The sequence below is a fragment of the Cebus imitator genome, unplaced genomic scaffold (genome assembly GCF_001604975.1).
Source record: "Cebus imitator isolate Cc_AM_T3 unplaced genomic scaffold, Cebus_imitator-1.0 Scaffold107, whole genome shotgun sequence".
Classification (NCBI taxonomy): Eukaryota; Metazoa; Chordata; class Mammalia; order Primates; family Cebidae; genus Cebus; species Cebus imitator.
In genome coordinates, this window is record NW_016107422.1 from 6,687,075 (window position 1) to 6,706,761 (window position 19,687).

A 19,687-nucleotide genomic window follows, 5' to 3' on the forward strand; every position below is an offset into this window, starting at 1 on the left:
AAAAAAAAAAAAAAAAAAAAAAGAAAAAAAAGCCTGGTGCTAGGCTGACTGGCAGGGCCGAGAGTCCTCCTGCCCCCTCTCCACTGATGTTTACTATGCACTCTGAGCCAGTGAGACCCCCAGTGGCTGAAAGGGCACAAGGCAGTGCCAGGGCAGCAGGGCCAGATCTTTCTCATGCACTCTGAACTCCTGAAGACTTTCCTCGTGAGGTTTACTCAATTTACAACTGCTATGCAGGGCTCCCCTACATATTCTGGGGGCCCACGGCACACTCAGGCTGGAGATCCTTCCTCACTGCTCTCAAGATGGCCCCAGCCAGACACCAGTGACCCAAGTGAAAGTCACACAACCCTCCCAGAAGTCTCCCAACACTAGTGCTGACCAGAGGTGGGGTCCTCAGGCTGCGAGTTTCACACGCTATGACAGGCTGCTGGGGGACATTACGGGACCCCCCTTTCTCCTCCTCTCCCATGCTAGAAGCCAGTCCTAGGCTGCTGCAGTTACTCGCTGTGACTCAGCAGCAGACTCATTCAACACAGCTGCCCACAGGAAGCCAGTGGCTAATATATCTGTTTGCCTTTCCCTATGACCCAGACACAAGTCGCTTTCCCAGATCAAACCCCAGGCCGATGAATCTCCAATTTCTGACAGTCATATCACTACTTCCATTTCCACTTTAGATCAGCCAAAGTGGTGACTGCTGCGGTGGGTGGCTGTCCCTACAAGGCCCACCCAAGGGATGCCCAAAGCCCAAGCCTCCTAGGACTGCAGCCCAGAGCAACCCCACCAGCCTTTAGTCCAGCAGAGGACCTCCCACCCAATACATTGTTCTAATTAGAAGGGGAAGTTAGCCATAGGAAATCAACTTATCTATAATTACAAAATTCTCTTAACTCACTCTAAAATTTCTATTGCTATCTATTGCTTTTTAACCCTATTTGAAAACTCTGATAGTAAAACAAATGACATATGACAAGAAAGTTTGGGAGCCCCATGCTGAGAACCATTTCTGTGCAGTGAGGATGTTTCCAGAAGCTACTTACCTACATGTGAATGTGCCATTTTCTTTCTTTCGTAGAGAAAATCCCCTCTTTACTTTTCGGAAGAGTGATGGCAGCTTCTAGTGCAGCCATTAGTTTCATATGAGAAAAACTAAGAATAACTATAAAATTATTAAAATATCCAGTAATAGATCATGATAGCCAGAAGATTTAATACAAAAAGTCATTCTCAATTTAAAGCTATTTGGCTTTTCTAGGTTGAATGCCCTGTAACCCACCCTGACCTTCCACATCATCTTCAAAAAGGTTCTCTGTTCCCCGTGATTCTCCTATACACTCTTTAGTCCTCCATTTAACGCAATTTAAATGCTCCAAAGAATAAGTATCATGTGATTATTTTAGTTTTGCAAAAATGTCGAATGGCATTTTACTTTCATGGCCTATAAGCAGGCAGCTTAGTTGGGCAGTGATAGGAAAAACAAATTAGACCAAAAAAGTCCTCTACAAATCCAAGGCAGGAAAAATGGTGGCAGAGTGAATCACTCTCCTGTCCCTCCCATCAGGTCACGTCGGGAGGCTGCAGTGAATGCCCGATTCTTTTAATGTGTGGCTACTGTTCCTGTAACTCTTCAAAACTTGGCTACAGGCTATTTAGCACAGTACAGATGAAAGATACAGCTACGTAAGCCAGCACAGGAATTCTATAGTGCTTCGTCCATGTATCATGCTTTGGTTTGCTCGTTTTTCCACATACCTTTTTATGTTACAGTCTGTTGCTTTTGTACACATTTCTCATATTGGGGTTTGACAGGTAAACACAACCTGCTATTTCAGTAGAAAAAAGTTATTGTTATGAATATTAAACCCAATAAATAGTATACAGGTAAATGTCAATGTGTGTCTATTTGTTACTGAGAATGTTACAAAAATTTGGGGAAGATCTTTCATGCAGAAAATGTATTCTCATTCATGTATAGATGCTTGAGAACATTTTGGAATAGTACATAAGAAACTAAGAATGGTTGGCAGGGTCTGGGGGTAGGGGGTGTGTGCTACGAATCTCATGAACGCGTCAGACAGGAGGGAAGATGCTCACACATAGCATTGGGGGGTGGAAGTTGATACAGTTTTTGAACAATGTGAATGTATAACCTATCAAATAATTTATTAACTTATTTACATAAGAAATCCAAAAAGTAAGCAGGAGAGATACTAACATCGGAGTTATTTGGTATGAAAATCTAAGTGTAAACAGATATCTATTTACAAATTTAAGAAAACCAGCATCCAACTTAATAAAGAAAACTAAAGAAAAAGAAAAATAGCTGGTCTGAAGGTAGTGAGTTATCTCAACTGATTGTTCACAGTCAGTTACAGATCGAGCTCCTTGTTCTACTCTTTGCCCCCTTCTCACTACTGCACTTGACTAGTCTTAAAAAAAAAAAAGAAAGAAGGAAAGAAAAAGAAAAATACATATACAACATGCTAACAAGAATAAAGGGGTCTTTTTTTTTTTTTGGATGGAGTCTCACTCTGTCACCCAGGTTGGAGTGCAATGGTGTGATCTCAGCTCACTGCAACCTCTGCCTCCTGGGTTCAAGTGATTCTCCTGCCTCAGCCTCTTGAGTAGCTGAGATTACAGGCATATGCCACTGTGCCTGGCTAATTTTTGTATTTATAGTAGAGACGGGGTTTCGCCATGTTGGCCAGCTGGTCTCAAACTCCTGACCTCATGATTCGACCACCTCAGCCTCCCAAAGTTCTGGGATTACAGGCATGAGCCACCGCACCTGGCCAAAGGAATCTTTATTCTTACTACTCTTCACCCATGATCAAGCAAGCCAGCAAACATTAGTACATACAAAACTTCAAACATAATTGATATATATATATCTAACAGGATACTCCAAACATACAAAATGTATCTTATTTCTAAGTGCCTTTGAGGAAAAAAAAAATCTCAAAAAATAATTCCATACCCTAGAAATGTAATGATTGATTAGTTTTCAAAGATGAATTGCAGGTTAGAACATGGCAAGTGAAAACATTTGTAATGGCACACGTGATGGCAGAGATTCTCAAACTCTTTGAATTAGAAGAACTCACCTGTGATGCATGTTCAAACCCATTAAAATCCACTGTCCATGCCCTTTCCCTGGAGATTCCGATTCAGAGAGCTGAGATGGGGTCACAAAATGTGTATTTAGCAAGTTCTCCCAATTGAATTTTTCATCAGAAAAGTTGAGAAAACTTCTATAATAATATAACTAAAACAGTACTGGGAGAAAATTCATAGCCTTAAATCTACATATTAATTTGTAAAAGACGAAAAAGGGAATCTAATATCTACTATAAGTTAAAAAAGGAATAAAATAAACCCTCAGGGAAAAAATAGAAGAAATGAATTTGTAGAAATAAGGATACGTTCATTAGTAAAAAATAGAGCTAATAAAACTATGAGTTGCTCTTTGGGAAAAGTCAAACAGTGTATAGATCACTTTCTCTTCTCATTAAGCAAAAAGAAGAAAAAGAGTAAACGTACATAGCACAGGAGCATGAAGAATCCTGCAGTCCACCATAACCCAGGGAGACGATCTCAAGAATATAAGGATGGTTCGATATTTATCAGGAGGGTAGACAGTTTTGCCAAGCTTGACGTCAACCAGAAGGGATGCGCATGCCTTCCACAGAACAGGCTAGTGAATACAATCTACAACAGACCAAAAAAATGCAACTAAAGTGAACGTTGACATTGACCACCAACAAAAGGAGGGAGCTTTGGAGAGTTGTAAATGTGCTCCAATTTTTGGAGAGGTTTTAAAAATCTAATCTGGGAAATCTAAAGGAATATGCATTTGTACACAAGGTAAAACACTCATGAAATATCTAAGGACGGGAATATGGCCCACAAATCCCATTCCTAAAGTGAATGTTCTGTGAGCTCTCTGGAATAAAGCCGATTGCTAATGTCAATAGAATTGTGTGCTTTTTCACTATGCCCCTCAGAAAAGCTTTGGAGCTTTAATTACCTTTTATTAGTCTTTCCCTACAGAAAAAAAAAAAAAAATCCACTCCTATACAGACCTTTGTAGCTGGTTTGCTCATGGGGCCAAGTTAACCAGTGTGCCTCTGGAGACACAAAATTCATGTGGTCTGTACACTCATTTTTGTGCTGATTTTTAAGTGTGTTTGCTGAGTTGAAGCTCTACCACGTTTGTGTCTTTAAGCTTCCAACCAGCAGACATGGCTGTGGTTAATTCCTGCTTGTCTAGGAACTGCATGATCAGCATCAGAAAACCTTCTGATCTGAAGACAAAATTTAATATAGTACTCTCTGGCTACGTCGTCAACCCACCAGCAGGCTGAGTCTTTCATTGTCAGGGCGTGAGATATGCAAACACATTCACAGGTCTGGTCTAAGAAGGCTGACCCTCAACCAGACACCTCTAATAGAATAGAATCGGAGTCTTGAAATATGTATTTTGAGCTTTGATGTGAAGCCAACGGCTGAAAACTCCTGGGCTTTTCGGAGGAGCGCCACTCCAGGAGGGAGCAGCGGCCTGACAACCAGCCTGGAAGCCCCAAGTTGGGAGGGGAGGATTTAATTGAAAACACATGAGGGAAAGAATTCCAGCAAGGCCTAGCGTGGCCGAAGGACAGCTTGCGGGGCAGGAGCCGGGAGTGGGAGACCCATGTGTGTTTGTGTAGCTCCAGTGCATAAATATTTTGTTTCATGTCTAACTCTAAAAGGCACAAGTGTAAGAAAACATCCCCATTCTAAAGACGCCCAACGATGGCACCACATAACACGCATGCTTAGGTAAAAAGATGTATTTCAAAGTGGGAACACTGAATCTTCAACTAAATAAATAAATGTACAGCCCTCCAAGATGCAGAATTTCCCATCCCTAGATTAACAGTCACGTTTCACTGTTTTATGTGGATTTCGCAGATGAGTGGTGCTCTGATCAGCAGACAGAAGACTTCTCCGGCCTCTGTTTTTTTTTCCTTTCTTCCAATAAGGAGACTACACTCTAGATAAACAAAAACAGACAGGTGAATGTAATCCAGGATTTTGGTGGTTTTTCTGAGTCTTAAAGGGCTATAAAATTAGCCTTGATAGGCAGAAAGAGCATCCCAACCTGTCTGTCAAAAACTCTGGCCATTTCTAGGACACCTTTGCCGAACTGAAACAGGAAACAACAAAAATTTTACATGCTTATAAACGTTCTTTCTCCCCCTCCGAGGAAAACCTTTAGATAAAGATGGACTCATTTACCTCATTTTTTATACTTGCATCTGCCCCTTTGTCAAGAAGTAACTGAACTAACTCTTCATGATTATTTAACACAGCCACCTAGAAAACAAAACCCAGGGTGGTGTGCATGAGCTCCTCCCTCCAGGGCACACACAGCAGCAGGAAGCATGAGCCTGGCACGTGCGGAGTCCCAGCAGCCCCCCTGCAACCCACAAAGGGCCACTGTGGCTTCGCGTGGGCTGCAGGCACAGCGCTTCCTCTGCAGCTGCAACAGTAGCAACTCCAGGGAAACGGACTCTCCCTCTCTCCACGCTAAAACCAGGACAGAAAGCAGCTTGTTCTTTGTTTCACCAGATCTGTTTTGACCCCACAGTGGTCCTGGGGACAGGGGTTCTTTACTCCTTAAAGAAATGGTTGTAAAAAGACAAGAAACGTATTCTAGTAACGGCCTCATGCCCTTCTGAACAAGCCGACAGGGAACACACACACACAGTCAAAGCCAAGGGCTGGTGGAGGCGCAGAAAAAGCTCTGACCTTAATTCCATGCAGAAAACTGCCTATTTTCGGGAGGACGACCTACCATAAGAGGCGTCTTTCCATTTCTGTCCTTCACATTCACATTGGCCCCAGCCTCAATTAGAAGAGAGGCCACCCTCTGATTTCCCGACACTGCAGAGACTCTCATGAGTGGGGTCCATCCAGAACCAGTGTCCACTACGTCTACCTGTTGGGCCAGAGAAACAGCTGTGTTGAGCCCAATTTCTTTTCCTTAAAATGATTCGAACTTATAAAAGGAGTATTTCCTTGCCCCAGCGCCCAGACTTAGATAGCCGTCTTTCCACATTTGGTAGGAGTTCATTGCACTGTGCTAATTTAAGTCACATTTCTATGCTGTGAGGACACATGTTAGAATTGCATTAGAGGGTGCTGAGAGGCCTCAGGGTCTCCCCACTGGCTTCTTCATCTACATCCTTTAAAGTAGAAAAAAGATGGGCTAGAAAAATTAACTGAACGACTTTCCACTTGGCCCCTGGAGCATTCTTATTCTCTCGACTAATTTTCCTCACCTAGCATTCATTTTTCTTACTTTTATGTATCGTTGTAAGCAGCTTTACATCCTTTCTGGAACAAGACAGTCATAATAACAACTTTAGGCAGAAGACCTACAGGTAAAATACAGAACAACCAGATTCATTACACGAACTCTGTCTGAAAAGTCTGACTGATGCCTTCTCCAAAACAGCATGCATGTAATCAGCTGGCTGTCTCCCGACTGTCTTCTCTACGCTGAAATCTCTCGGTTTAGTGTTCTAAAATAAAGATGTTAGATTAGGAAGATGTAAATGTTGTCTCTTCCAATTCCAATGAAGACCTCGCCAATCCATGAAGAGTGGTGCTGAAGATAGATACGTGTGTGTGCTCAGACACAGGCACACACATGCACGTGTGCATCTACACACTCATGCATACCATGTGCACACAAGCACACATGCATGCACGCGCGCGCGCACACACGCGCACACACACACACACACACACAATCTGTTACAGAAGAATTACTCAAGGATGATCCATAGCTTTAGTAAAACATCAGAATGGAAGAACAAAGAATTTCCAGGAGATCTTGGGGGCATCTCAGGGTACTTCTATGTATAAGATTATCCACTGCAACATGGTTTGGATTTGCACCTCTCCCTCATGCAAAGAACTAACCTGTGGGCAACACACTTCATTATATTTGAAGAATAATAAAATAAGCCTCATATTACATGATGCTTTATACAGTTTTCAACCCTCTTTACACATATTTTCTCTTTTGGTCCTAAAGGTTAATCAGAGGTAGGTATTTTTATTCTTGGTTTACAAATGATCAAACTGAATCTCAGAGAAGTGCCTTTTCTGAGGTCACATGGCTCATTAAATGCAGAAATGTATAAATAAGTCACCAAGTGAATAAGTCACTCTTAGTATATAATCATTACATTTCAGAAGAAGGTGGCAATGCCCTGATTGGCCCCCAAGTCCTTCCCATGGGCTTCAGAAGCATCAGGTGAGCCATCTGCCGAACATGGAGAGACTCATGTTGACATCATCCATCTGCCCCCAGGCCAGTCATGTGGAAATCTATAGTAAACACATCCATGCTTATTGTTCTATCCTCTGCAAAGTAGTTCCAGTGCTTCAAAGAAGGATGGAATTTACCCCAAATTAGTGTGTTCATATCTGAAGCCCAGAGAGCCTACATTTCCAAAACTCCTGTATTTAAATGTTGATACCTGAGATTTGCCCTACTGTGGATGCTTTACTTTTCCCTTTCTTTGTTGTTTTTTGAGATGGAGTCTCACTCTATTGCCCAGGCTGGAGTGCAGTGGCATGATCTCAGCTCACTACAACCTCCACCTCCCGGGTTCAAGCAATTCTCCTGCCTCAGCCTCCCTAATAGCTGGGGTTACAGGCACCCACCACCACGCCCGGCTAATTTTTGTATTTGCAGTAGAGACAGGGTTTCACCATGTTAGCCAGGCCGGTCTCGAACTCCTGACCTCAAGTGATCCACCTGCCTCAGCCTCCCAAAGTGCTGGGATTACAGGCATGAGCCACCACGCCTGGCCTGGATGCTTGACTTCAGCAAAGTACAACCTTCTTTTTCAATCACAGACTTTTACTAGGTGCAAAACCTGCCCAGAGTTGATCACAAACCAAACAAGCAGCATGTGGCTGTCACTACCATATGTGGCACGTGGGCCCGGCTCTACCACGGAAGCCTACAGGCTCAGCCTTCTACCTCTCTCTACCTCTCACAGGCTCTCTCTTCTGCCTCCCTGTCTCTAAAACAAGAGGAAAGTAATTCTCCAAAAGCAGCAGCAGGAACCAGGTAGATCCCATAACTGCAGCCTCACTTTCCCGCAATTACCCTTCAGAAACAATCTAGAACAAATCTACTGACATCTTCCAGGAGACATGGCTTTTCTCAATTTGAGTTGATTTTCCAGGTCATCGACTTCATTTCTCAGCACCCTACACGCCATCTGGCAGTCACGGATAGCACCGCACTTTGTCCATCGTTCTTTAGTTCCATGCCTTGAAATTTGTAGCTAATTTCTCAACGTCTTGAACTAAAGTTTTCAAAATTATCAGCAGTTTCCATAATTGATCTGATTCTAATTACCCATCTTCAAATATCTGTAGAAGTCCAATCAACACTGCTTCTATTTGCTAAATCAAATTTGCACTTTCTGGTAACGTGAAATCAAAGGTAGACCAACTTGCCTGTTTCCAGGTAAAGACACAAAGAACTGAAATGATCTATTCTTGATATGGTCAGTCTGCTCTTTGGAAATTTTTTTAATGACTAATCTTTAAAACAAACTAAGAATAAAAATTGTCTAATTTTAGAAGCAACAAGAAGCACAATAGCTATAAGAGCTCTTAGTATCTTGCTATCTCCAGCACTTGAAATAATATCTGGTACATGCTCAGTAAAGCTTTGGTGAAAGACTAAATGAAGAGAGAAATAAGCCAATGAACAAAAGAACAAGTAGAATCATCAGGCCTGGTGCAGCGGCTCACGCCTGTAATCCCAACACTCTGGGAGGTCAAGGCGGGTGGATCACTTGAGGTCAGGAGTTTGAGATCAGCCTGGCCAAAACGGTGAAACCCCATCTCTACTAAAAATACAAAAATTAGCCGGGCTTGGTGGCACATGCCTGTAATCCCAGCTACTAGGGAGGCTGAGGCAGAAGAATCACTTGAACCTGGGAGGCAAAGGTTGCAGTGAGCCAAGATTGCACCACTGCACTCCAGCCTGGGCAACAGAGTGAGACTCCATCTCAAAAAAAAAAAAAAAAAAAAAAAAAAAAAAAAACAACAAAAAAAAAAAAAAAAAAAAAAAAAAAAGGTAGAAGCATCAGGTCCAGCTCTGGATTCAGACCTGTTTCTCTTCCCTACACAAGATAAACCCCCACGACAATCTGAAAGCTCACTATCATGTCAATTCTACAATGATCTCTTTTCCCAAAGTTTTGGGGCTTTCTTGCTAAGTCAGAAAAATTTCTCCAGTATTTTTAAGGTTGACTAATCAAAGGCGCTGCCTCTGCTAGACCCCATGGAGCAGCATTTCAGATTCTTAACAGCGTGTGCGTGGTTAACAGGGCAGGTCCCATACCTCACAGCCATCCTCGATCATCCACTCAATCACACTGCAGTGGCCTCCGTCTGCAGCCCAGTGCATAGCTGTACAGCCTCCCAGGTCTCTCGCCTGCCAAGAAGCACCGTGTCTCCGGAGATATTTCACAACATCTAGGTGTCCCGCGTAGCACGCCAGCATTAGACTGCAGCATGTGGAAGAAGCAGCATTTGATGATAAGCACAGTCACCAAACTCAGCTCCACATTCTACCCTACCTGTCTCAAACCAAGAAATCCTAATTTGAGTGGAAAAGCCATGGATTTGCTCATATAAAATGTACACGTATCCATCAAGTGATGTACAAAATGTGGTATATCCATACAATGGAATCTTAGAAAGGGAGAGCTTCAAACATGAATGAACCTTAACACTGGGCTAAAAGATGCCAGACGTTACAGGCCACATATTGTCTGACTGCATTTATATGAAATGCCCAGAATAGGCACATCAGTAAGACAGAACTAGCAGGTGAGTGGTTGCCTGAGGCTGAAGGGAAGGAGTAATGGGGAGTGACTGCTCAAGAGTACAGGGTTTCTTTGTGGGGGGAGGGGATGAATGTTCTGGAATTAGATAGTAGTAGTGGTTGCACAACTTTGTGAATACATTTTTAAATGCTGAATTGTATGTTTTAAAAGGTGAATTTTACGGTATGTAAATTATATCTCATAGTGACCATAACAGGGTAAACGATTGGATTTTAAAACATCCAAAGTCCATGATATTCAAAAAAGAAAAAAATATTCTGACACTATTAAAGATAACTATCAAACCAATTCCTTATTCTAAAAATTGGTATTTAAGAAAAAAACTAAATATTTTGTTTTTTAAGGATAAAATGTAGTCCATCCCCAGTTGGTGAGCTGTTTTTCATAGAAGACTGCCAGCTAACAAATATAAAAGTAACTCTGGAGTTAGAAAACCCCTTATTTGCAATTCCCAATTAAATAATTGATTCAGGCAAGGATCATCAGTGGATACTGAAATTACTGGATAAGTGTTCATGGGCAGGCCAGGTGCAGTGGTTCATGCCTGTAATCCTAGCAATTTTGGAGGCTGAGGCAGGCGGATTGCCTGAGCTCAGGAGTTCAAGACCAGCCTGGGCAACATGGTGAAACCCCATCTCTACTAAAAATATAAAAATTAGCTAGGCATGGTGGTGTGAGCCTGTAATCCCAGCTACTCAGGAGGCTGAGGCAGGAGATTCGCTTGAACCTGGGAGGCAGAGGTTGCAGTGAGCCGAGATTGTGCCTCTGTACTCCAGCCTGGATGACAGAGCAAGACTGTCTCCAAAAATAAAAAAAAGAAGTTAATGGGGAAGGGAATATTCACACAGCAATGAATTATTACCCCAAAGATTATTTTCAAAGTGTAATGGGAAAACTGTATCTTTACAAAAAAGAAAATTTGCTATCATCACTCTAAAAAAGTAATGAAACCTAGAGTCACTACCTGAGATCACTACCGGAAATCGCTACCGGAGACCGCTACCGGAGATCGCTACCTGAGATCGCTACCTGAGATCGCTACCGGAGATCGCTACCGGAGATCGCTACTTGAGATCGCTACCGGAGACAACCTGCATCATAGGCTTCCCGATGGATGTAACCTGCAGTCACAACACTAGCTCTGAAGTATTCTTGCAAAAAGTGTTAATCTGAGTCTAATTAAGCCTTTAATTTTTTTTTTGTTTAATTCTTTAAAAAATCCACTTTGTTGCCCAGGCTGGTTTCAAACTCATGGCCTTAAGTGATCTTCCTGCCTGAGACTCCCAAAATGCTGGGGTTACAGGCATGAACGATGGCACCTGACGCAATCAAGTCCTTAAACCTGTCTTAACTTTATTGTTAATAAAGGGATAGAGGAACAAGTGAAATGCCTGCCCCACAGGTGGGAGACAGGCAAATCCAGAACATAGGACATTCTATAAGATAACTGGCCTGGTCTCCTCAAAGAGTCACTGCTAACACCCTTACTAGTGTTATTTGCATTTCTGATTGTTTCCTAAAAATGGGATCGCTGTGTCCATGGATGTGGCTTACTTTGGATGCACATTTCCAAATTGCTTTCCAGAAAGATTATACTAATTTACATTTCTATCAACTATATTTGAAAGTACAGGTATTTCACGGCATCTTTATCAACATGATTATTTTTAATAACCAATTTGATAGGGAGAAAATATTTTATTACTAGTAATGTTAAACTTTTTTATATAAATTGCTTATATTGATTCTGCTATAAATTGTCTTCTTGTGTAAACTGCTTTTTCTACTGTGTGTGCAGGCTGCTGTGGAGGATATGTATGGCCATACGTATGTTCTATACATTAAAAATGCCATAATGTGTCTATAATACATTTGTAAATATCTCCCTGGAATGTCCTTAACGTCATAATTTTTTTTAAATGTATAATCTTTTCCTTAATGACTCCTTCCAATGTGTTTATTCCTTTCTCATTACAAGCTCAAATAATAATGTGCCTGTGTTTTCTGGTCATTTGTTTTTATGGTTTTGTTTTTTACATTTAATTCTTAATTCATCTGGAATTTATTTTGGTGCATGCTATGAGACCAAGATCTAACTTGACTTTTTCCTTCAAACATCCTATTTTGCCAATACCTTCCTCATTGGTTTATGTTGCTTCCATCACCATACACCAGGTTCTTATGTAGATAGGGATCTATTTGAGGATTCCTATCCCATTCTACTACTTTTTTTGTTCCAGTATCATACTACTTTAATTACTATAATGTTATAAGGCATTTTAATAACCATCAAGGCAAGTCCTTCCACATTCTTCCTTGACAAAATAATATCAAAATTAGTAGATATTATCTATTTGTTCTTCTAGATACATTATAATCATTTTGACAGGTTCCCAAGAATAATTCCATTGGAGGCTGCACTGAACCTCCATGCAATATTTGAGAACTAAAAATTGTATAATAGTCAATCTTGCCATGCTGACGTATGACATGTCTTTATTTCTTAAATTTTTATATCACTCAGTAAGGTTTTTAGGTTTATTTTTTCATTCAGATTTCCTACTTTTCTTATTTTCATTCTATTTTATTTCCCCATTATATTTATTAACTGGTAATTGCAGGGATTTAAGAAAGTCTTGTCTTTGCCTTGTAGCTGTCCGCTTTTCTGAGCCTCCTTATTAAGTCCAAGTTTTTGAAATCGATTCTGTTAGGTTCCACAGGAAAGAAATCATACCTCTTACCTCAGTGCATATCAAGTGGATCAGCCTTCAAAATACTGTCTAGTCATGAAATAACAAAGTATATCTGTATGTACCATATGCCAGGAACTGTTTTATGCATTTTTCATATTAACTCGTTAAATGCCTACAACCTGTAAGTACTTCTATTATTCCAATTTTATGGACATGAAACTAAGGCACAGGGAGGTTAAGTAGCCTGCCCCAGGTCACACCACATCCTCAGAGGGATGAGGGTTTCACATCAAGTTCTCCACCACTCTCTTGGGCTTCACTACTAATTTTGGAAAGGAATCTGCCAATACTAAGAATGACACTGGCTGACTGATTAAAAAAAAAAAAAAAAACAACTTTATATGCTGCAATCAAAGGGATTCTTTATTCAACAGACACTCCCTGCCTCCCATGTGTCAGACACTGTTCAAAGGCTGAAAGCATCCTTCACTTTAAAAAATAAGACACTTTTTAATAAACATGCCAAGTTACACCCAATTTTTGTTTCGCTCTACACAAATAAAGGTTTTCACCTTTAATCTACTGATGGGAAGTGTTACATTAAAAGATTTCCTAATACCTTACCCTCTGGTATGGCCCTCATAGGTGGGATGGAAGAGATTTATAAATACCTACAACACAAACAAACAAACATACGAATAGCTTTTTTTCTGTTAATATTAGATTTTAGCAATAAGGTGATCCTCTGGAGAATTCCAGCTTCCTCTCTGCTCTGGAAAAACCCAGGGTTATTATCAGTGACTAGAAAATCTCAACAGCTTCACTGGCAGAACAATCAAGCCACAGAGCCTAGATTGGAGGTAATTTCTAAATGAATTTTCTGTTTCTTGCATGGATATTGGTAATTTTGGATTTTCTGCTTCTTGGGTTGATTTGGTGGTTTAAATTCTTTTTCTCAGAAAAAGAATCCATTTCAATGGAATTATCTACTATTATAGACACAAACACCATTTTCTTCTCATGTTTACATTTTCTCTGTAGCCATTGTTATTGTCCTCTTTCAAACTTCTAGGTTTTTTTTCTTTTTTCTTAGATTTACAAAAGATTGGTGTATCTTATTGTATAGGTTTTTGTTTAAGAGGCAACTCTTACATTTCTCAAAAATCTTTAATTTTTAATCCATGTCTACTTTTAATTCTTTCATTTTTCCTTTTCTCCTTATACATTTTTCCTTTTCCCTTTTCAGACTTGACCATTCTTTTCAAACTTGGAGTTGATAGCTTAGTCTCAACTTTACCTATGAGTTATTTGGAAAAATACTTTTTAAATGTATAAGTGATATTTAAGATATTGTTATTTAAAATCTATTGCTGCATTGTGTCCAGAGAATGTAAATGTAGAAGACAAGCCTTCTGATTTGAGAAGTTAGTTGGGGTTTTCTTTCTGGCCTGCCGCAGAAGGTCAGTTTTTTGGGGTTTTTTTGTGTTTGTTTTGTTATATTTTTTTGGGATGGAATCTCGCTCTGTCGCCCAGGCTGGAGGGCAGTGGTGCAATCTCTTGGCTCACTGCAACCTCCGCTTCCCAGGTTCAAGCTATTCTCCTGCCTCAGCCTCCCAAGTAGCTGGGATTGCGGGTGCACGCTACCACACCCGGCTAATTTTTGTATTTTTAGTAGAGACGGGGTTTCACCATATTGGCCTGGCTGGTCTCGAACTCCTGACCTTGTGATCCACCCACATCGGCCTCCCAAGTGCTGGGATTATAGGCGTAAGCCACCACGCCTGGCCAGAAGAAGGTGAGTGTTTGGCAGCTGTTCCATCAATGCCATGTGCAGTGCCCAAGCCCTGGTTCCGTGTGTGTCGTGACCACAGCCCCTGAAGCCGAGGCCTGGCATTTTGCTCACTGTTTCACCCAAGCACCAAGCACAGCACCTGGCAAGTAGTAATCAGTCAATAAACACGGGTTAGTCGGAATTAATTAATTCACTCCAATGACTAGACTCGCAAGTGTTTCTAGGTCTTTCAGAGCACTCTCATCTGTGCTTTATGTGCTTCGTGTTCTTCCCCTGAGCTTTTATTGTAACGTTCTCAGCCCTGCAAGGGGACCTGTGCCCCTCACCTCAGGAAAGTGCTCTGGCTGTCTCTCTGGTGGCGATTTCTCTCTGCTTCTTTAGAAACAGCAAAGATTCTGGGTAAAGAGTGAGGCTAAAATGGAGCGGGGGGCTGAGAGGCATGGGCTGCTGGGGACAGGCACTTGCGCCCATGCCCAGCACAGAGCTGGCGAGAGCTGCTCTGTAGCTGCCATTTCCCATGCACCGCGTGTTCACCAGGCACAGGCGCCACACCAGAGAAGTCACCACAGATTACAACAGATGCCCCCCTAAGCGCCCTGGTGAGCTGAAGCACAAGGCCATGCGAGCACGCTGGCTTTTAGCATCAACATCTTTCCCCGGGGACCCACTCACCTCTCAGGACTGTCAAAAGAAACTGAAAAATTGCTTGGGTGAAATCAGTCCTCTGGGCACAAGCCTAGCAACACAATTCTGAGAACATGAGCACGTTTTTGGTCATACCCCACCTCCTACCTGTCCTTGCCACTTCCATTCTTCAGATTCACGTCTGTGCCATTAGAAACTAGGATTTTCACAAGCCTAAAGGAAACAAACTTAACTGTAGCTAAATAAGTCACCTTGATCACTCAGAGCCCACAACAGTCCAGTAAAAATGGGTAACGCAGTATCCAAGATGCATCTTTGCGACAGTTTCTTCCCGGCACCTTCAAGAAGCCAGCTGGTTTTAAAACCAGGCATCACTAAACCAGAAAACTACCTCTTCATTCCAAATACATGGGCTTTCACCTTTGACACAAGTTATTCATTAAAATCAAACTAAAGCACATGAAGCAAATTGTGCTACCGAAATAGTTCACTACCCTTTGAATGGCCATTGTTAAAATATTTTTAAATGGTAGCATTTAATGAAAACACATTTCTATTTTTTTCAAATGGCATTTAATTAAAATATAAATGAAAATAAAGCATTAATAATTACCTCTATGTGGAACAGATAAGAGTGTATCTGTGAAAATTATATCTTAGCAACCTAGCAGAAAGTTTTCCAGAATAAGCTTCTCTTTACATTTTTTAAAAAGAGAAATTCGAATTCCAATAACCAGTTTTCCAAAAACATATAAAATATATTGCATGTAATTAAATGGTTACCTTTCTTCCTCAACATACGATTACATGTTTTACATTCTCTCCTGCGTGTTGTGTAACTTGATTATAACAGCTGGATTTCGAAGCCATCATATGGTATGGTTTGGGGAACACAAAAGAAGTGGGGTTCCTCTATGGCCCTTTTCCCTCCCATCCCTATCCTGACCAGAGCCCTTAAATAAAGTAAAAAGTTAAATCCCCAAGAGAGATTTTTTTTAAAAAAAGGAAAAGGCATACCTGATGTATCCTTTCTGGGCAGCAACCATGAGAGCGGTAAAGCCAAACTTATTGGGAACATCAACCTTAACATGGCTTGGGAAAAACACAGAGAAAAGAGATGAGCATGCTCCGTATAGCTCCTGCAGATTCAAAGCTGGTGGTTCTCATGGGGCTTTGGTGGCTAACATGACTCATGTTACTAATTTCTTCAGGGTCATTAAGTCTTTTCTTGTCTTAGACTGCTAAGAATCTTCTAAAATAGATCCCTAATATTCTATAAGATTCAAATGCATAATAAAAGAGAAAATTGTAATTTCATTTAAAATAGGCACTCTCTTCGGCTGAAAGCTATTATGCCATCAGACAAAGCACTGTCCGACAGCTCTTTAAGATAGCTGAGGACGATATCTTCACTGCTGACTCTCAGCTTCACCGAACATGAATCTGTATATTGGTGGAGACTCAGGCTTTATCCCTTGCCTCACATCTCACCTACCAGGTGGAGAGCAGTGCTGTTGAGAGAAGAAAACAGAGGTCTTCACGCCCATGCTCCAGCATAGCTGCTTTGGCTTTTTGTGGGAACCTTCTCTTAAGAGCTCCAAATTACAGAGCTGAAATTCACAAATGACTTGTCTTCTAGGGTACTCAAAACTATTGATTCGAAAAGAACCTAGGTAACATCGCCTACTTTTCATTTAGGAGGCAGCTTCAAACATCTCATCTGAAGCAGCTGTATTCACCATTTTCCCTCTAGTGTTATATCAACCTTTTAAATTAGAAAGCAGTTGATTTGGTGATTCCCTCATTTCATCAGAAATTAGACATGGGCATTTGGGGGTGAAATTTGCCTAAATGGCTTGTAAGCAAGAGACAGAAATTATTTCTGGGAAGAAAATAGGACACCCAGCCTTGTAATTTCCTTTTACAATTTCTATTACACAATTATGAAATTTAACATTTACCTGGGGCTTCAGGAGCATCTTTATTAACTATAGTTTACTAAGTCACACCAGTCACCTGAGATCCATTCCGGAGGCAGTTTCAAAGGCATGGGAAATTTTAGGAAAACAAAGTGAAGCTACTGCATGTATGTTTCTACACATTTCATAGGCATGGGAGAAAAAAAAAACACCGGCTGAGTTCTCTCACCCTCCTTGAAGTATTCGGACAAGCAAATCTTCATCATTCACACTGACAGCCCGATGAAAGTGCTCACTACTTATGGGCTCTCCTGGAGAAATGAGATGGAAGGCAGTCATCCAGAACATCAGGAAAGGAGACTCCTTCTTCTCCTCCTTGCCATCTTCCTCCTGCGGCCTTCAGGGGATCATCTCCAAGAAGGCGCTTGGCTAGTCCTGTAAGTACATCTTACATTTCCTATTCAACTGCCTTTTTTACCCAAAAAGACCTTGTTTTCACATACTAAGAGAACATTTTGACTGACCTAAAGGCTTGGGACATTTTCAAGTTATAAAGTGTTGCTTTGTGAATGTTATTTTGATATTTGGAAATAATCCTTTCACATTTCATAAGACTTAATAAATGTCTCCTACAAGCAAGGGAAACCTCAGCCATTGTCACAACGTGCTAGTTTTATTTGCCAAAGAGATGTTAAACTACTTGGATAAACAAAAAAGGACAAAGTGCTTTAACATTTGAAATTAAACTTTTCAGTTCTTCCCAGGAATGGCCTTGTCTGCTCTGAGCTTGTGGGGGCAGAAGGGCTTCTACCCACAGGGAGGTAGGGAGGTAGGTAGGTAGGGAGGTAGGGAGGTGGGGAGCCCTGGAAGAAACTCCAATTAGGGAGAGAGCTTGCCCAGGGAAGTCCAGAAGCCTGAAAGAACAATGGGCAACAGCAGGGGAGGAAGGCGTCCTTTGTGCAGGGGACATTAGCTCCCAGGGAGGCCAGCAGGCAGAGGGAGAAAAAAGGGTTATGTGGATGCTGCCCTTCTTTCTAGGCCTTTATAGTTTCATTTGTTCCTTATTTTACACCTTCTGATTTTAAAAATTATCACCATTAAGCGTAAATGAAATAACACAAGTGAAGCGCCTGGAATAGCACCTGGCACGTCGTAAGCACCCAGCACACACCTGTTGTTGCCGTGACAGTAGTGGCAGCTGCCATCATCCGTGGATATAGCCCCACCACCTCTTATGTACTCCAGCTGTACGCCCAGCCCCTCACCCACACTCGGCAAGCGTTTGAGTGCATAATTCCTGGTCTAAGTAACCTCAAAGGTCTCATTCACTCACTCAACAAACCTAAATAATGTACATGCCAAGTCCTGTGCTAGGCTCTAGGGGATTAGCATGAAAAGAGCTAACCATTAGCTCCCACGCTCATTTACGCTGTAGTGCCCACTTTCAGCCCGTTATTACTCTAAACTCTGTGGAAAGAAAATATCCACTCCTATCCTAGCCTCCCCCACTGCACCCCACACTGCCTCCTGGGGCTCATTCATCCTCCCTCTTACAGTCTGGTCCAGAGAGATCAGCAGGCCTCCCTCTTCCTGCTCCTCATGGTAGAAAGTCTCTCTGGGGTATCAGTTCCTGGGCATAGGAGACAATTTTCTCTGGGTTTCCCTGGGGGGTTTCAGTGGTGCACAGCGACTTGGGGAACATACAAACTGGGAAACGGTGAGACAGGAGAATAACGGGATTTCTACCAGAATGATCTGTAGCTGAGACCTTTTCCTTTCTTTCATAAAGATAAATTTATGCCAAGTTTAAATTATTTTGAAATAACAATTTTGTCTGCTAGAGTTTGCCAATCTCTTACACATTTTTTTTAGCTACATTATACTTCCTTTTCATCGTTCCACACATTTTTTTAGACCAAAAGCTTCAAATAAAAGTCGCATGATAACCTGCCCAAGGCCAAGGCTCACAGCTGCCCCTGGCCTTCCAAGGGAGGTCAGGCGTTGCCCAGGGGTCTCACTAGAAGGGCTTAGGTAGGAGCGGGGTTTTATGCCCCAGAGGACATGTGGCAATATCTGGTGACATTTCTGGTTGCCACAACTAAGGGGATGGTGCACTGACACCCAGAGGGTAGAGGCCAAAGAAGCTGCTGAACATCCACAGTATACAGGACAGCCCCCCACAACAGAGAGCCATCCAGTCCCCACATCCACAGTACTCAGGACAGCCCCCCACAACAGAGAGCCATCCAGTCCCCACATCCACAGTACTCAGGACAGTCCCCCACAACAGAGAACCATCCAGTCTCCAAATGTCAGTAGTACCAAAATGGGAACACTGAACTAGATAATGAAGGACTTAAAATTATCACACGTCTCATCTACATGTAGGTGGACGAACTAAACCCATAGCTTGTTTCCCTTTATGTTACTAACCAGGAGACAAAAGGTGGTATGTTTATAAAAGTCTCTGTTATCCCACCAGACAGGTGCCATTTTCTCCTCATCTCAAACTTCAACTGCCACTAAAAATATAAAAACAAGTCATTTGGATAGAAGCACCTGTAACAACACATAAAACTCATTCTAGCTGGGCGCGGTGGCTCAAGCCTGTAATCCCAGCACTTTGGGAGGCCGAGGCGGGTGGATCACGAGGTCAAGAGATCGAGACCATCCTGGTCAACATGGTGAAACCCCGTCTCTACTAAA

General features: G+C 41.8%; 1 protein-coding gene across 6 annotated transcripts in view; it reads right to left on the reverse strand.

Moving 5' to 3' along the window:
- Positions 1 to 4,817: 4,817 nt before the first annotated feature.
- The window catches only part of FANK1 (fibronectin type III and ankyrin repeat domains 1), a 144,136-nt gene continuing 129,266 nt past the window's right edge, over positions 4,818 to 19,687 (reverse strand). The window contains exons 4-13 of one of the 6 annotated variants that reach the window (XM_017537906.2): positions 17,211 to 17,292; positions 16,080 to 16,154; positions 15,210 to 15,275; positions 14,744 to 14,792; positions 13,250 to 13,296; positions 9,425 to 9,590; positions 5,840 to 5,983; positions 5,281 to 5,358; positions 5,144 to 5,188; positions 4,818 to 5,035 (exon numbers count right to left, since the gene is read on the reverse strand). In XM_017537906.2, coding sequence (XP_017393395.1) covers positions 4,970 to 5,035; positions 5,144 to 5,188; positions 5,281 to 5,358; positions 5,840 to 5,983; positions 9,425 to 9,590; positions 13,250 to 13,296; positions 14,744 to 14,792; positions 15,210 to 15,275; positions 16,080 to 16,154; positions 17,211 to 17,292 — 818 coding nt within the window. In that variant the 3' untranslated portion in view covers positions 4,818 to 4,969. The remainder of the gene's footprint in view (positions 5,036 to 5,143; positions 5,189 to 5,280; positions 5,359 to 5,839; positions 5,984 to 9,424; positions 9,591 to 13,249; positions 13,297 to 14,743; positions 14,793 to 15,209; positions 15,276 to 16,079; positions 16,155 to 17,210; positions 17,293 to 19,687) is intronic. The other 5 variants (XM_017537908.2, XM_017537907.2, XM_017537911.2 and 2 more) reach the window with 5 other exon arrangements.